The sequence below is a fragment of the Numenius arquata genome, chromosome 7 (genome assembly GCF_964106895.1).
Source record: "Numenius arquata chromosome 7, bNumArq3.hap1.1, whole genome shotgun sequence".
Lineage (NCBI taxonomy): Eukaryota > Metazoa > Chordata > Aves > Charadriiformes > Scolopacidae > Numenius > Numenius arquata.
In genome coordinates, this window is record NC_133582.1 from 32,080,189 (window position 1) to 32,093,194 (window position 13,006).

Below are 13,006 nucleotides of genomic sequence, written 5' to 3' on the forward strand. Positions count from 1 at the left end.
AATTTTATCAGCACTGAAGTAGAGACATGCTAAAATTTAAGTAAAAGGTACCAAAAGCTCATTTCAACTAAAATTAAAGGTACAAAACCAACTTGGATACCTAAAAGACAAGTCTTTAATCAAAACTACAACCATTAGAATTTGGCCCAATCTTTAGGATTACAGCTCCCTCCCTTTCTGTAATCCATTAAAGATTACATAGAACATTTAATAACTAAAGATGATTAAACACTTAATAATAACTCTGTCACCCAGTTTATACGGAACTGAAAGACTCCTACTGACATTGTATCCACGCTACTCTTCCACATAGGATTAGAGCACGTCCTAAAAACAAGGATCATGGTATTCTGTGATTTGTCTCCCTTTATAATTTGCTTTGATTTCCTGCATCTAATTTCTCATGCTTTGAACGGCATCCACATCACGCTCCTTACCTCTAGCTCATTTGAAGATGCAGTCGCAAGTATCTTATCAAGTTCTACTTTCATGGAATACTCCAGCTCTTGCCGAATGACTTCCTGAAACTGTGAAGTGCCAGCTTGAGACATTGCTTTGCTGAAATCTTAAATAAAAATAAAAACACGAGTTAGAAGAAAAAGAAGAAAAATAGCTTATTTAGACTACAAATTGCCTTCAATTTTCTTTTAAAAATTAATAAACTCATATAATCTAGTCTCATTTTATTACCGTGCTAGCGCCCCAGGAATCTCAAGTTTTTGTTCTTAGTAACTTGGAGAAGAGAACTTAAATTGGGGCCACAGAACAACCACCCTTCTCTTAAAATTCAAAAAAAGTCTCAAAAGGCCAATGGTCCATCTCAAGAGATGCCTGGAAATCCACAGTACACTTTTTTGCCAGACAGCCAAAGAATTCACATCCTACTGCATCAACATACTTTAGCGAGTAAAAGTGTGAAACGGCTTTTCACTAAAAAAGTTCTTTTATCTAGAACATTGTGACTGAGGTTATCCTTCTGTTCACACAAGCAAATAAAAGCATATGCTTTAATTATTTATACAGTGCACTTTCACACGATCTTCATTTTGTTCCAGTAAATATCCGCTTACTTTATCTTGTGAGTATTTTCACACTACAGCATGCATTTCAGTTACTAAGCAACCTAGAAAATTAGTCTGTCTGTCACTTCAGCATTTGTTTTGCTTTCGAAAGTGATAAGCTCCATAAAAGTGAAAAAGAATAAATACACAAATGTTCTATATAGTAAAGTCCACATCACAGAAAGAATTGGGAGATAACATGACTTTATTTTCCATCGGATCACATTTGAAGCAAATATGTTCTCAAAAGACATTCTGAGTATGTTCTCTAAAGACCTCAGTTAATTTAATTTCTGCCAAATCCCTTGAGGAGTCACTTCTCTGTAACACAGAGAGTGATATATTGCCAAATATAGCTGGATTTTAGAAACACCCTGAATACTAGTGCAAAAAGGGACGGCAGGAAACTTTGCAAGCGATCAGAGCGATACTGCCAAAAAATTTGTTAGAAGATGGACCTGTGTTTAAAGTTTACTTATTTACAACAAACGTTAAAAGGCTACTCTATTGAGAATGTCTAAGAAAGCCAGAGGCGGTTCATTTTAATAGTTTTTTTGTTTCATTTTATTCTTTTTAAGCAAAGTATTCCACAGCCTCAGACTCAGTGACAGTATCTAATCCTTGCTTTGAAGCCCACAGAAGCCATTTTCCTGACTGCACTGTTTTGCAGGTAGGGGAGAAAGAAAAAAAAAAAAAAAAAAAGACAGACAAGTGCTGCAGTGCACATACTGTGTGTCGTGCAACACAGGGGAAACACCAGCTCAAGATGAACAGTGCCATGAACAATAGGTTCTTTTTTGTTTGTTTGTTTTTAAATCAAATGCTTCATTTAGTAGTAAAAACAGGTAAAAGCTGAAAGCCTGTTAGGCATTATCTTTCCAGGTCAAACACGTAAAAACACAGTTCTTCATGAGAAGCGTTTCCTCCTACAGAAAAAACAGGAGCTCTATACCAGCTTAATACTTTCATACTGAAAGGGCTACAAGGGCTGTCTCTTCATTCCCACATTTTGGGTTGATGCGTACTGAAACCCTGCGTAAACTTCCAGGGAAACAACTGCCAGGGGATACTTTCAGATGTTTGTAATCCTCCCTCTGCAACATGTTGTAATACGTGACTTCGGTTATGGCAACAACAGTGGCCATTTCTCACAGTTCATCAGCCTGTAAAACACATGAACCTCCCGATATGACGCAACGCATCTCAGAAGAAACTCTGCAAATTTCAAGCATTCAACAGAGCCCGTCACCGGTGCTGTTAAACACATTTAGGCCAGATAAGGCAGAGCCAGCCAACAACTTTCCCAAGCTGCTGTGTAAGTAAGAAAACCTTGTTCGCTCGTATTAGCCAAAAGACTTGTATCTTACCAGACAAAAGCATTTAGAGATTAAGTAACATCACAAGCAAATCAAAAGAAAAAGCCATCATAGAAGTCAATGCATGGTAATGTCCTAGTTCGCCGTGTTTTTTTTATAATACTACAAATTCTCCACGACTTCATGAGCAAGCGCTAAATGCATTTGATCACCAGTGTCCTCGCAGAGAAGCAAAGCAAACTTGGGTGGTTTTTTTTTTTCCCCAAACACCACACGCCAGGCTTGCAGATCAGGCAGCGAGACAGCCCATTTCCCACCCAAACCCAGACCTCCAGAGCTACCAGTGCCGATGGCTGCACCCTTCGCTGGCAACAGAGAATATTTCGGCTTTACATTGATCATTTAACAACTTGCTCTCATCCAGATTCAGCATGCCAGGGCACGGTTGCTTGGGAAGAGTATTATTAGTGCTATTAGTACTATTATTATTATTATTGTTATTATTATTATTTTGGGGAAAGAGAGAGGAAGGACGTGGCTGAAGTCCATAAAAATATGCATTTGCCTGGTGCAGGAAAAGTATCTACTTTGCATACGTAAGAATTTGAATGCTGTAACTAAGCAGCAAAGAGAAATAGCAATTCCGAGCTTTTCTGCTTTTAACGTGCTGCTGCAAGGCAGGGGCTTTTAAGCATTTATCTGAAGAGATGCCCACCAGGATTTGGAGTGGATGGGGATCTCCAGCACTCTCTAAAGGCTCTCCAAAGACCGCAATGGCAGCATCGGCACAGCCCCTCCAAACATAAATTAACTCAGCACCAGTTGCTCCTGTGTTGCTGCCACTCGGTTTTGGGGAAGAAGCTGGTATTTACGCTCTCCAGCCTACCACTAGCAGAAAGACAACTGCAGTCCTTTAACATGGGCTACTGTTAAATTTAACAGCCCAGGTGAAGGTTTATTTCCCTTTTCACCCCGGCAGCAACCGGGATGAAGAAAGGCCGGTGCAACTGCATATCTGAAAGCAGTTATTTCCTACAGGCAAGTCAAATTTCCTAAGGCTGTAATGAAAAGTTGTTGCTGCGCCTCTAAAAATCAGATGGGAGGCAGGGGTGTTGGGATAATTGCGGGAAGAGATTTCTAAAGGTACACGCGGCCATAAACTCCCAAATAATTTTTAGAAAGAAATGCCTCTTCCAAGCTATTTCATAACCAGTGCCTCAGATTTCAGCTTAAGCCCACTTTTATGGGATCAGTATGCTTGAACACTCATTTGAAAGAAGAAAAGGGTGGGATAAGGTGGAAGATAAGGGTAGGATAAGTGGAAGAGTCCTGGGGGACGGGCCCACACAGGAAATTAGCATAGAGCATGACTAAATAGTTAAGGCTTCAGAAAATACTGGGCTTTGCAAAAATGACCACACAGGGTTATCTTATTTTAACGTCTTCAGTAGAAAGTGCTTCTCCAGTTAACAGAGAAAGGACAGCTCTTTAATCAAGTTTATGGCAGTGTCTGACACGTGGAGAGGTTCACTCAAGCCCTCCTGCCCCCACTGTTATTTCTAGCACGCTTTTGTGCTCAGCTCTCACTGCTAACCTGCCCCCTGCCCTCGCAGCACGAGCTACAGCATATGGGCAGGTTTATGATACGTTAACTTTATAACTGACACGCGAAAGAACAAAATACGACAAATCAGATCAAGCTAATAAAAAGGAGGTCTTCCTACACCACCAGAAACAAAATAAGGGACTGGTGTCCTCAGGAAAACTGCACAGGAACAGAACAGATGTGACTCCTTACTGAGGGGTTTGCATGGATTTCCTTTCTGCCATCCCTCCCTCTTATTCTACATTAAAAGTAGAGAGTGCATTAAGATTGATTAGTTTTGTTCATGAATTCACTCAGAAGAGAACCTCACTGCCTTAGTAGTCAGTATATGAGGACCCAGCACAGGAGGGAGTTGTGGGACAAGCCAAGCTAGAAGTCCCCTCTCTTACGAAAAAACTGGGAACCTTTTGGGCTGAGGGTTATGAATTGTAATTACTTTTGCAACCCAAGAAAGACTTATAGCCGAAAATTATTTAGGTCTCCTTGGAGCCAGACTGCTTGTATAAAACCCAAGAAGGGTGGGCCAGTAAGTTAAAACACGCAGCTGAACTTTAAGTGCTCTATCCTTGAACTCTGTGCTGAGGATAGAGAGCGAATGCCTTAACTTCCACCAACTCTGCTGAAAGTTCAAGGCAATTTTTATCCCTGACAAGGATAAAAATCTCTTTAAATACCCACAGTACGATGCACAACACTAATAAATATGACTTCATTTGATTTTTAGAACTCAACATACCCAACTCAGCCTTTACAAACGTTTTTGTTTTCCTACTACTTGAGGCAAAATTTGTCAACCTACGTTGGACTGAAGCATAGGCGAAGTGAAACCTATACGCTCGATCTCTCTCTCTCCTTAACGGGTGAGCGCGTCAGCCTGAGCTAACTCAGAAGTTTTTTAACCTAGGAAGCCATCCTTGCCAGCTGTGTGCACTAAGAGTTTAGGTATTACGCTCAGACACAGCTGGATTTCTCAGTCTAGCAGCTGATCTTCACGCTAAAAATATCACTTGACATTGGCAACATGCTTTAGTACTACTGGCCTGATAAAAGAGCACTCAAATGGTGGATACTTTTTTTTAAAAAAGAAAAGCTTTTAGGATTGTCAAATCCTTGGTAATATTTTAAAAACCGGTTATGATCTCTACATGGGTTTCTCCACCTTTCAGTTTCATAAAAAGACATCACTTGGCTGCAAGATGGCTACCTTCAGCAGTAAGCTGAGATAAGCCAATCCTGTTTAAAAAAAGAACAATTCAGAAGGTATTTTCATAATGTATTTCACAACAAGAAGGGGCTGATCTCGGTAACTTTCAGAGCGGCCGGTTGAGCAGCATGGCCGTAACACTTTCTCTCCCACTACCCCTCCAGCTCCCCGCATTTTGCCCGGGCTCCACAGGACATTTGCAGACAGTTGATGTGTTCACACAGCAAGTGGTGCACAGTCCTGGGTGAGCGACAGCAATTTCCCAAAGCCCACGAAGGCCCTCGCTTTCCTGCAACGTCCGAGTCCATATAGCAAAAGACCTACTCGTGTTCTTTCTACAGGCACTGTTTTTGAGAGGCCTGCATGGATTTATAGCGAGGAAACCTACAGGCACAGATTTCGCTACAAAAAAGCACACACGCCCCATTAGGAATATCGCAAAGGAGGGAAAGAAAACTGCCACAGCAATGCACCAAAGTAATTTTTCTTCTCGAAATGACCTCTTGTGGGCTGGTTCCCTGTTTCGCAACGAAGGGATCTGAAACTCAGACCACGTACACACACACACACACACACGCTCACACATGCGGAGAGTAAAGGAGAGCGCCGGAGCCTATCGGGATCAGAAAATACCAAAATACACTCAAGCCTGTGGAAAATAAAAGTGTAGACGCTCAACCTCGGGGCTCCTTCTCCCCCAACATTAACAGACCTTTCAGTGAAGGGGAGGGGGGGGAGATTTGCGCTTGCAAGATCCCCCCCGCGTACTCCAGATCCTGCCTGTGCATCAGCCGTGGGCAGGAGCCCTGCCGCTACAACCGCCCGGTGCCACCGGGCACGGGAGAGCCGCGCATCCACCCAGGTAAGAGCAAGACCGGCAGAGGCCCCGCTGCCAAATAACAGAGGAAGCCTTAAGGCTGCTGGAAAGAAAGGGGAAAAAAAAAAAAACCCAAACAAACAAGCAAAAAAAAAAAAAAGGCAGAGATCTACGCATATACAGCTGAAGAGTCAATAAAAAAATAACAAAAAATTACAAAACGCGTCAGCTTACCTTTCGCGAAAGACATTTTCGCTCTTTAGTAAAATAAAATACTTTGCTCTTATAAATACAGAGTTATTTTGGCTGGTTTTACCCCTGGGCTGGGGAGGGAGGGCAGGCTGCCGCCGAGCGGCGGGGAGAGATGGAGGGGGAAAGAGAAATAGAGAGAGAGACGGCGGCTCCGGCCCCGCTGGGCGCAGCCCGCCCGCCGCGCTGGCCCCTCCACCGAGCAGTCAGTCCCTCCCGGGCCGGCGGGCGGGAGGCAAAAACCCCGAGGAATTTAAATTTCATCAATGGAAAAGAGGCGGACCCGCCGCGCCCCGGGTTTCGCCACCCCCGACCCTCCCTCCCTCCCCTCCCCGACCCTCCCTTCCCCGCCGGGCTCGGCCGCCCGCCCGCCTCCTCCCCGGGGGGCTCTCCCTACACGGCTCCTCCCCGCTCCCGGACGGGACAGGCCGGGACGGGATGGGCCGCCGGCGCCGCTAGGCCTGAGGGCGGTCCGGGGCTCTCCCTCAGGCGGCGGGAGGGCCGTGAGGGGCCATGGGGGACACCGAGAAGTCCCTGAGGGGCCGTGAGCGACCGTGAGCTGCCCTGAGGAGCCATGAGCGGCCTTCATGGCCGCTCATGGCTCCTCAGGGCAGCTCACGGTCGCTCACGGCCCCTCGCGGGCTTCTCAGGGTCCTTCATGGACCGTGAAGGACCTGAGGAGCCATGAGGGTCCGTGAGAGCCCTCCCCGCCGCCGCCGCCATCCCCACAGGCCACCACGGATGGAGTTGGGGGGGCGGGGGGGGGGTGGGCTGTGATCCCGCCGTACCCACCTCGTCGCTGCCGGCACCGCGGGGGGTGGGGGGGGGGTTGCTGTGAGGAGAAGGGGGGGGGGGAGGGGGAGGGCGGGAAGGGGAGGGGCGACAACGCTGAGCCCCGCGTGCCCCCGCCCACCACGTTCCCCCCCACCCCTCCCTCCCCTCAGTTTTTCCCGGCGGGCTCCTCGCGGCGGCAGTGGCGGAAATGGGCGGGGCCAGCGCTGAGCCCCGCCCCCTGTGCCGCGCCGCGCCGCAGGTGGCGGGAAAGGGCGGCGGGGGCGGGATGGGATGGGATGGGATGGGTTTGGATGACGGTGCTCCACGGAGAGACCCAGCACCCCTGCCCTGGGCAGGGACACCTCCCATCGGACCAGGTTGCTCCAAGCCCCCTCCAACCTGGCCTTGAACCCCTCCAGGGATGGGGCAGCCACAGCTTCTCTGGGCAACCTGTGCGTAGTGTTGGGTTAAGTAGAAACGGCAACAACAGGAGGTCAAAATGGCCGGAAATTAAAATAAATAAATAAATAAATAAATAAAGATACGTTTTTGATCCCACCCTGCCTGATGTCACTGTCTCACCCGGGGGGGGGGGGGGGGGGTTGTCAGCATCTTCCAGGAAGATGGGGCTGGACCACAAGGGAAAAAAGGCACCAAACCCAAATCAGCAAACCCAAGCCACCAAACCCCAGTCAGCAAACCCAAGTCACCCAACCCAAGTCACCAAACCCCAGTCACCAAACCCCAGTCAGCAAACCCAAGTCACCAAGCCCAAGCCACCAAACCCAAGTCACCAAACCCATGCCACCAAACCCAAGCCACCAAACCCAAGTCACCAATCCGCAGTCACCAAACCGAAGCCACCAAACCCAAGTCACCAATCCGCAGTCAGCAAACCCAAGCCACCAACTCCAAGTCACCCAACCCAAGTCACCAAACCCCAGTCAGCAAACCCAAGTCACCAAACCCAAGTCACCAAGCCCAAGCCACCAAACCCAAGTCACCAAACCCAAGTCACCAAACCGAAGCCACCAAACCCAAGTCACCAATCCGCAGTCACCAAAGCCAAGCCACCAAACCTCAGTCAGCAAACCCAAGCCACCAAACCCAAGTCACCCAACCCAAGTCACCAAAGCCAAATCACCAAACCCAAGCCACCAAACCCCAGTCCAACCCAAGTCACCCAACCCAAGTCTCCGAACCCAAGCCACCAAACCCAAGTCACCCAACCCAAGTCACCGCCTGTTTTTTCGTGCCTGGTATATAAGAGTTTCCTCACCTTAGAAGCCCATGCCCCAGCCAGACGCTGCCAAAAGCGCTGGTCTCCTCCTCCACCTTGCTCCAGCCCTTCTCCCCATCCCGCTCTTGGCTCCTCACCGGCGGGTTTTGGCCGGCAGGGTCCCTTTTCAGCCCTGGCATGGTGGGAAGGAGAAGTGAAGATGCCCCTCGGGGTACCCAGCATCATCCCTTCATGTCCCTCCCATCAGCTCTCCCCGTTAAGTTCCCACCCAGGACATTTAAGGGGGGGAAAAGCCAGTACAAACACCGGAGAAATGGACTGGGGGGGGGTGCTGAGAACATTTTAATTCACTGACCAGGGAATAATTGTTTTTTTCTCCAAATAATTTAAACCGTAACGTGGATGCCTGACGGCCGTTTCCCCATTAATCCAAAAGGTGATGTCCCAGCCCAATTTTCCTTTTTCCCACCTCCCCCTCCCCACAAGGTAAAGCAGCGGCCCCAGCCCGAGGGCTTGGCTCAGCCAGGAGAATGTCCTGGTTGCCCCGGCGGTGTCCAGAGGGGCACCCGAGACTGAAAAAATTGGGGTGAAGGTTGCGGAATTTCATGGTTTTTCCTAATTTTATAGGCCTGCCCTTTCCCTGAAATGCTCTGCTCCCAGTTTTGTTGCCCCGTGGGTTTTGTACTTCCTGAAAGCACGGTTTAGTATTCCTGGCAATGTGTGTGTGTGTGTATAAATATATATATAATTATACATAATTTATATATATAATGTATTTTTCTATATTATACAAATATATATTTGTATATTTATCTATAATATCAACATCCTTATATAAATCCAGGGATTTACCTATTGATATGTATAAATAAATTTATAAGCAGTGTGTTTATATTATATAACTATAAATAGAAATATTATAAAATGGTATAATAACTAATATAAATATCCATATATAAATCCAGGGGTTTATCTATTGATACGTATAAATAAATTTATAAGCAGTGTGTTTATATTATATAACCATAAATAGAAATATTGTAAAATGGTATAATAACTAATATAAATATCCATATATAAATCCAGGGGTTTATCTATTGATATGTATAAATAATTTTATAAACAGTGTGTTTATATTATATAACTATAAATAGAAATATTATTAAATGGTATAATAAATAATATAAATATCCATATATAAATCCAGGGGTTTATCTATTGATATGTATAAATAAATTCATAAACAGTGTGTTTATATTATATAACTATAAATAGAAATATTATAAAATGGTATAATAATATAAATATCCATATATAAATCCAGGGGTTTATCTATTGGTATGTATAAATAATTTTAAAGAGTATGTTTATATTATATAGTTATAGACTATTATAATAAATAATATAAATCCAGGAATGTATAAAACCATATGTATATTATATACATATAACCCCAGGCGATGTACCTGGGCATCCAGCAAAGCAGACATGCCACGCACATCCCTGAGGATATATGTATATATATTTTTTGATATAAATGTGTGTATATATATTTTTTGATATAAATGTATGTATATATTTTTTTGATATAAATGTGTGTATATATATTTATATAAACATACATGTATATATTTATCACATAAATATCTTTTACTATATGTAAAGATATATATTCTAGATATTTTATAGATTTTTATATATTACATAAATATATTCTCTATAATGTACGTGTGCATGTATAAATATTTAATATATAAATATTATATATTTAATATTATAAAAATCTAGAAAACATATAGAATATATAGTTGTAAATAGTAATATAAAAAAAGAGTCTCATCAGCGAGCACCGTCCACCCTTCCCACTCCAGTTTCCCCTTCCAAGTGCTGGCTGGGGAGCAGCCCGGTGAAAACAATCCATCCAAATCCATGCTGTTCAGGATCCAAGGGTGCTCCGGCAGGGAACCGGCTGGAGCTGAGCCGGGGCTGTGCCAGCAGGAAGACCCCTGTAAGCCAGGCTGAGCATCCCAGGCAGGCTGGTGAGGTGCTCCAGCCAATGGCTGCGTGGGCTTTTCCTCTCCCATTTTTAAAAATTGGATTAAATGGAAGAGAAAGAAAAATAAAATAAATGAAATGAAATGAAAACAAAATAAAAATAAAAATAAGATAAAATAAATTAGAATCAGATAAAGTAAGATAAAATAAAATAAAATAAAATAAAAATAAAAGATAAAAAAATAAGAGAAAGTAAGATAAAATAAAATTAAATAAATAAAAAATAATTAAAATAAAACAAAAATAAAATAAAATAAAAGTTAAAATAATAAAAAATAATAAAAATACATAAAATAAAATATAAGAATAAAATAAAAATAAAATTAAAATAAAATATTTTTTTTTAATCCTATGGTTTTCTCTCTCTTTCTTTTCTGTGCTCAGAGCAAGGAAGAGCAGCACACCTTTGGGGCAAGAGCTGAAAGCCACTGGATGAGAAACCAGCCTGGTCATAGCTAAAAAATCCCCCATGACCACCTCAACGGGGCCTGTCGGGAGGTTTTGGGTGCTCCCACTTGGAGCTGCAGCACTTTTTCCACAAGCGTTTTTGTAACGCAGCGACCCGGGACCACACCAGAGGCAGCAGGGGCAGGGTCTGCAGGCTTGGGAGGGGTTGGGGGGTGGTGGTGGGACCCGCTGGAGCAGCTCAGGGATCACAAGGTAAGGGAGGTTCTTTTCTCCAGCCGGTGCATAGTGTTGGGTTAAGTAGAAACGGCAACAACAGGAGGTCAAAATGACCCGAAATTTAAATAAATAAATAAATAAATGAATGAATAAATAAAAGGTTTTGATCCCACCCTGCTTGATGTCACCATCTCACTCGGGGCGGGGGGGGTCAGCATCTTCCAGAAAGATGGGGCTGGATAGCAAGGGAAAAAAGGCACCAAACCCAAGTCACCAAAGCCAAGTCACCAAAGCCAAATCACCAACCCCAAGTTACCAAAGCCAAATCACCAACCCCAAGCCACCAAACCCAAGTCATCAAACCCAAGCCACAAAACCCATGTCACCACACCCAAATCACCAAACCCAAGCCACCAAACCCAAATCAGTGGACTAAGGAGTCCACAAATAGGCTGGACAAAAGCTCTGGAATAATTTGGTGTCTATTATTATTATTAACTCCCTTCAGGCAGTAACTTGGGGTCACCCGGTGCCTTGTTGGCTCATTATGGCTGCCACGGGGTGAGAACCTTCCCCGTTTTTCCCACGCACTCAAGGCTGGACCCAGCACCTGGCTCAGACAAGGTGGCTGTGGTTGAACATCCATGTGCCCACCCAGAGATCCCAGTTGGGGACAGCCTCGTGGTGTCGTGCCGGGCTCACCTACCTGCCGGGGTCTGCGCCTATGACCTGGCAGGTCCTCTGCAACCAGGGGCGTAGAGAACCTTGGCACGGGGACGTCATGAAGGCACTGCGGGGGCTGAGGCGGGTCTGGAGGTGATAGTAACGCTTTGTGTCTGCAAGGGCTGAGCCACTGGATGGTGAGGGTCTCTGATGACCCCTAGCTGCCCCGCTGAGGTTGGATGGGGATGCTAACACCAAAACGTCCTGCTCTGGGGTTGTTGGTGAAGCCAGGTGGGCGAGGAGGCTATGTCAAGAGGCACCAAGGCTGGGCTGTTGATATTTCTATGCCAGCAAGAGAAATGCAACAGCAGGGAAGCAAAACAGAGATGTTATGAACCCTTCAAGCATCAGGATGGGGAGGAGCAGACGAGCCACCTCCTCGGCTGTAGCTTCTCCCTCCACACCAGCAGACACGCTCCAGGGGCACTGGAGGTACAGCAAGGAGCACAAACCTCAGCTCTCATCCAGGAAGGGAAATTACACAGCTGTGCTACCAAGCACCACTCATCCTGGAGCCCTGGGTGGCCTGAACCAGCTCAAGGCTGGGCATGACACCTGCTGGGCCAACACAGCTGCATCCATGGGGTCATGGTGACCTCACGGGTCCCCTACATAATGAGTGATTTTATCAGCCCTGGTAGCCCTTTGTTACGAACTACAGCTTGTCCTTTCTAATGACGAACCATCCAGGGCCCTGTTTGGGCCCATTGACTTAGTCAGGCCAGTAGGGAAACTTTGATTAAAGTTGGTGACTCCTCCAGTGGGTTTGGTGAAACATCCCGGGAGGATTTTGGTGACTGACTAGTAGCTGGAAGCAACAGGAAGAGAGAAGGTTACGCAGTCCTCTCTTGCTCCACCTGGCCAAGCTGAGCACGAAGAAATGTTTGAAAGGCAAGTAATTAGGTGTTAAATGCTGGACCTGCAGAAAGAAAGGACATGCACTGGGGCATGGTGAACCTGGCAATGAAAAAACAAACACGTTGGTTAAGAACAAGACTAAAAGACTGATTATAGTTTCTCCAGTTTCTCCAGCAATAGACCATGGGATTTTCCTCATGCGTCATAGTTTGCGGAAGAACAGAGGCTGGTGGGGTCCTCTGGACCCGGGACCTCTGAAGGTTCTTCTTCGAATCCCTGCTAGAAAAGGTTCCTCAGGGCCAAGGTTTGCACTTCCCAGGACAGAGATCCCACAGCCTTTCTGGGTTCCAGTGTTGGATCATCCTCATGGGGAATGCATTTTTTCCTAATATCCGACTGGCATTTTCATCCTCCACCTCGTGCAACCATCCTTCCCCTGGGCAACCTCTGAGAGGAGCCTGGCTCCATCTCCATCTCTG

The 13,006-nt window shown here is 45.4% G+C and overlaps 1 protein-coding gene across 2 annotated transcripts in view; it reads right to left on the reverse strand.

Moving 5' to 3' along the window:
* Positions 1 to 7,106, reverse strand: part of UGP2 (UDP-glucose pyrophosphorylase 2) — a 28,037-nt gene extending 20,931 nt beyond the window's left edge. The window contains exons 1-2 of one of the 2 annotated variants that reach the window (XM_074150798.1): positions 7,046 to 7,106; positions 438 to 565 (exon numbers count right to left, since the gene is read on the reverse strand). In XM_074150798.1, the coding sequence (XP_074006899.1) occupies positions 438 to 551 (114 nt within the window). In that variant the 5' untranslated portion in view covers positions 552 to 565; positions 7,046 to 7,106. Of the gene's footprint in view, positions 1 to 437; positions 566 to 6,238; positions 6,585 to 7,045 lie in introns of those variants that run through there. The other variant, XM_074150797.1, reaches the window with a different exon arrangement.
* Positions 7,107 to 13,006: the final 5,900 nt, after the last annotated feature.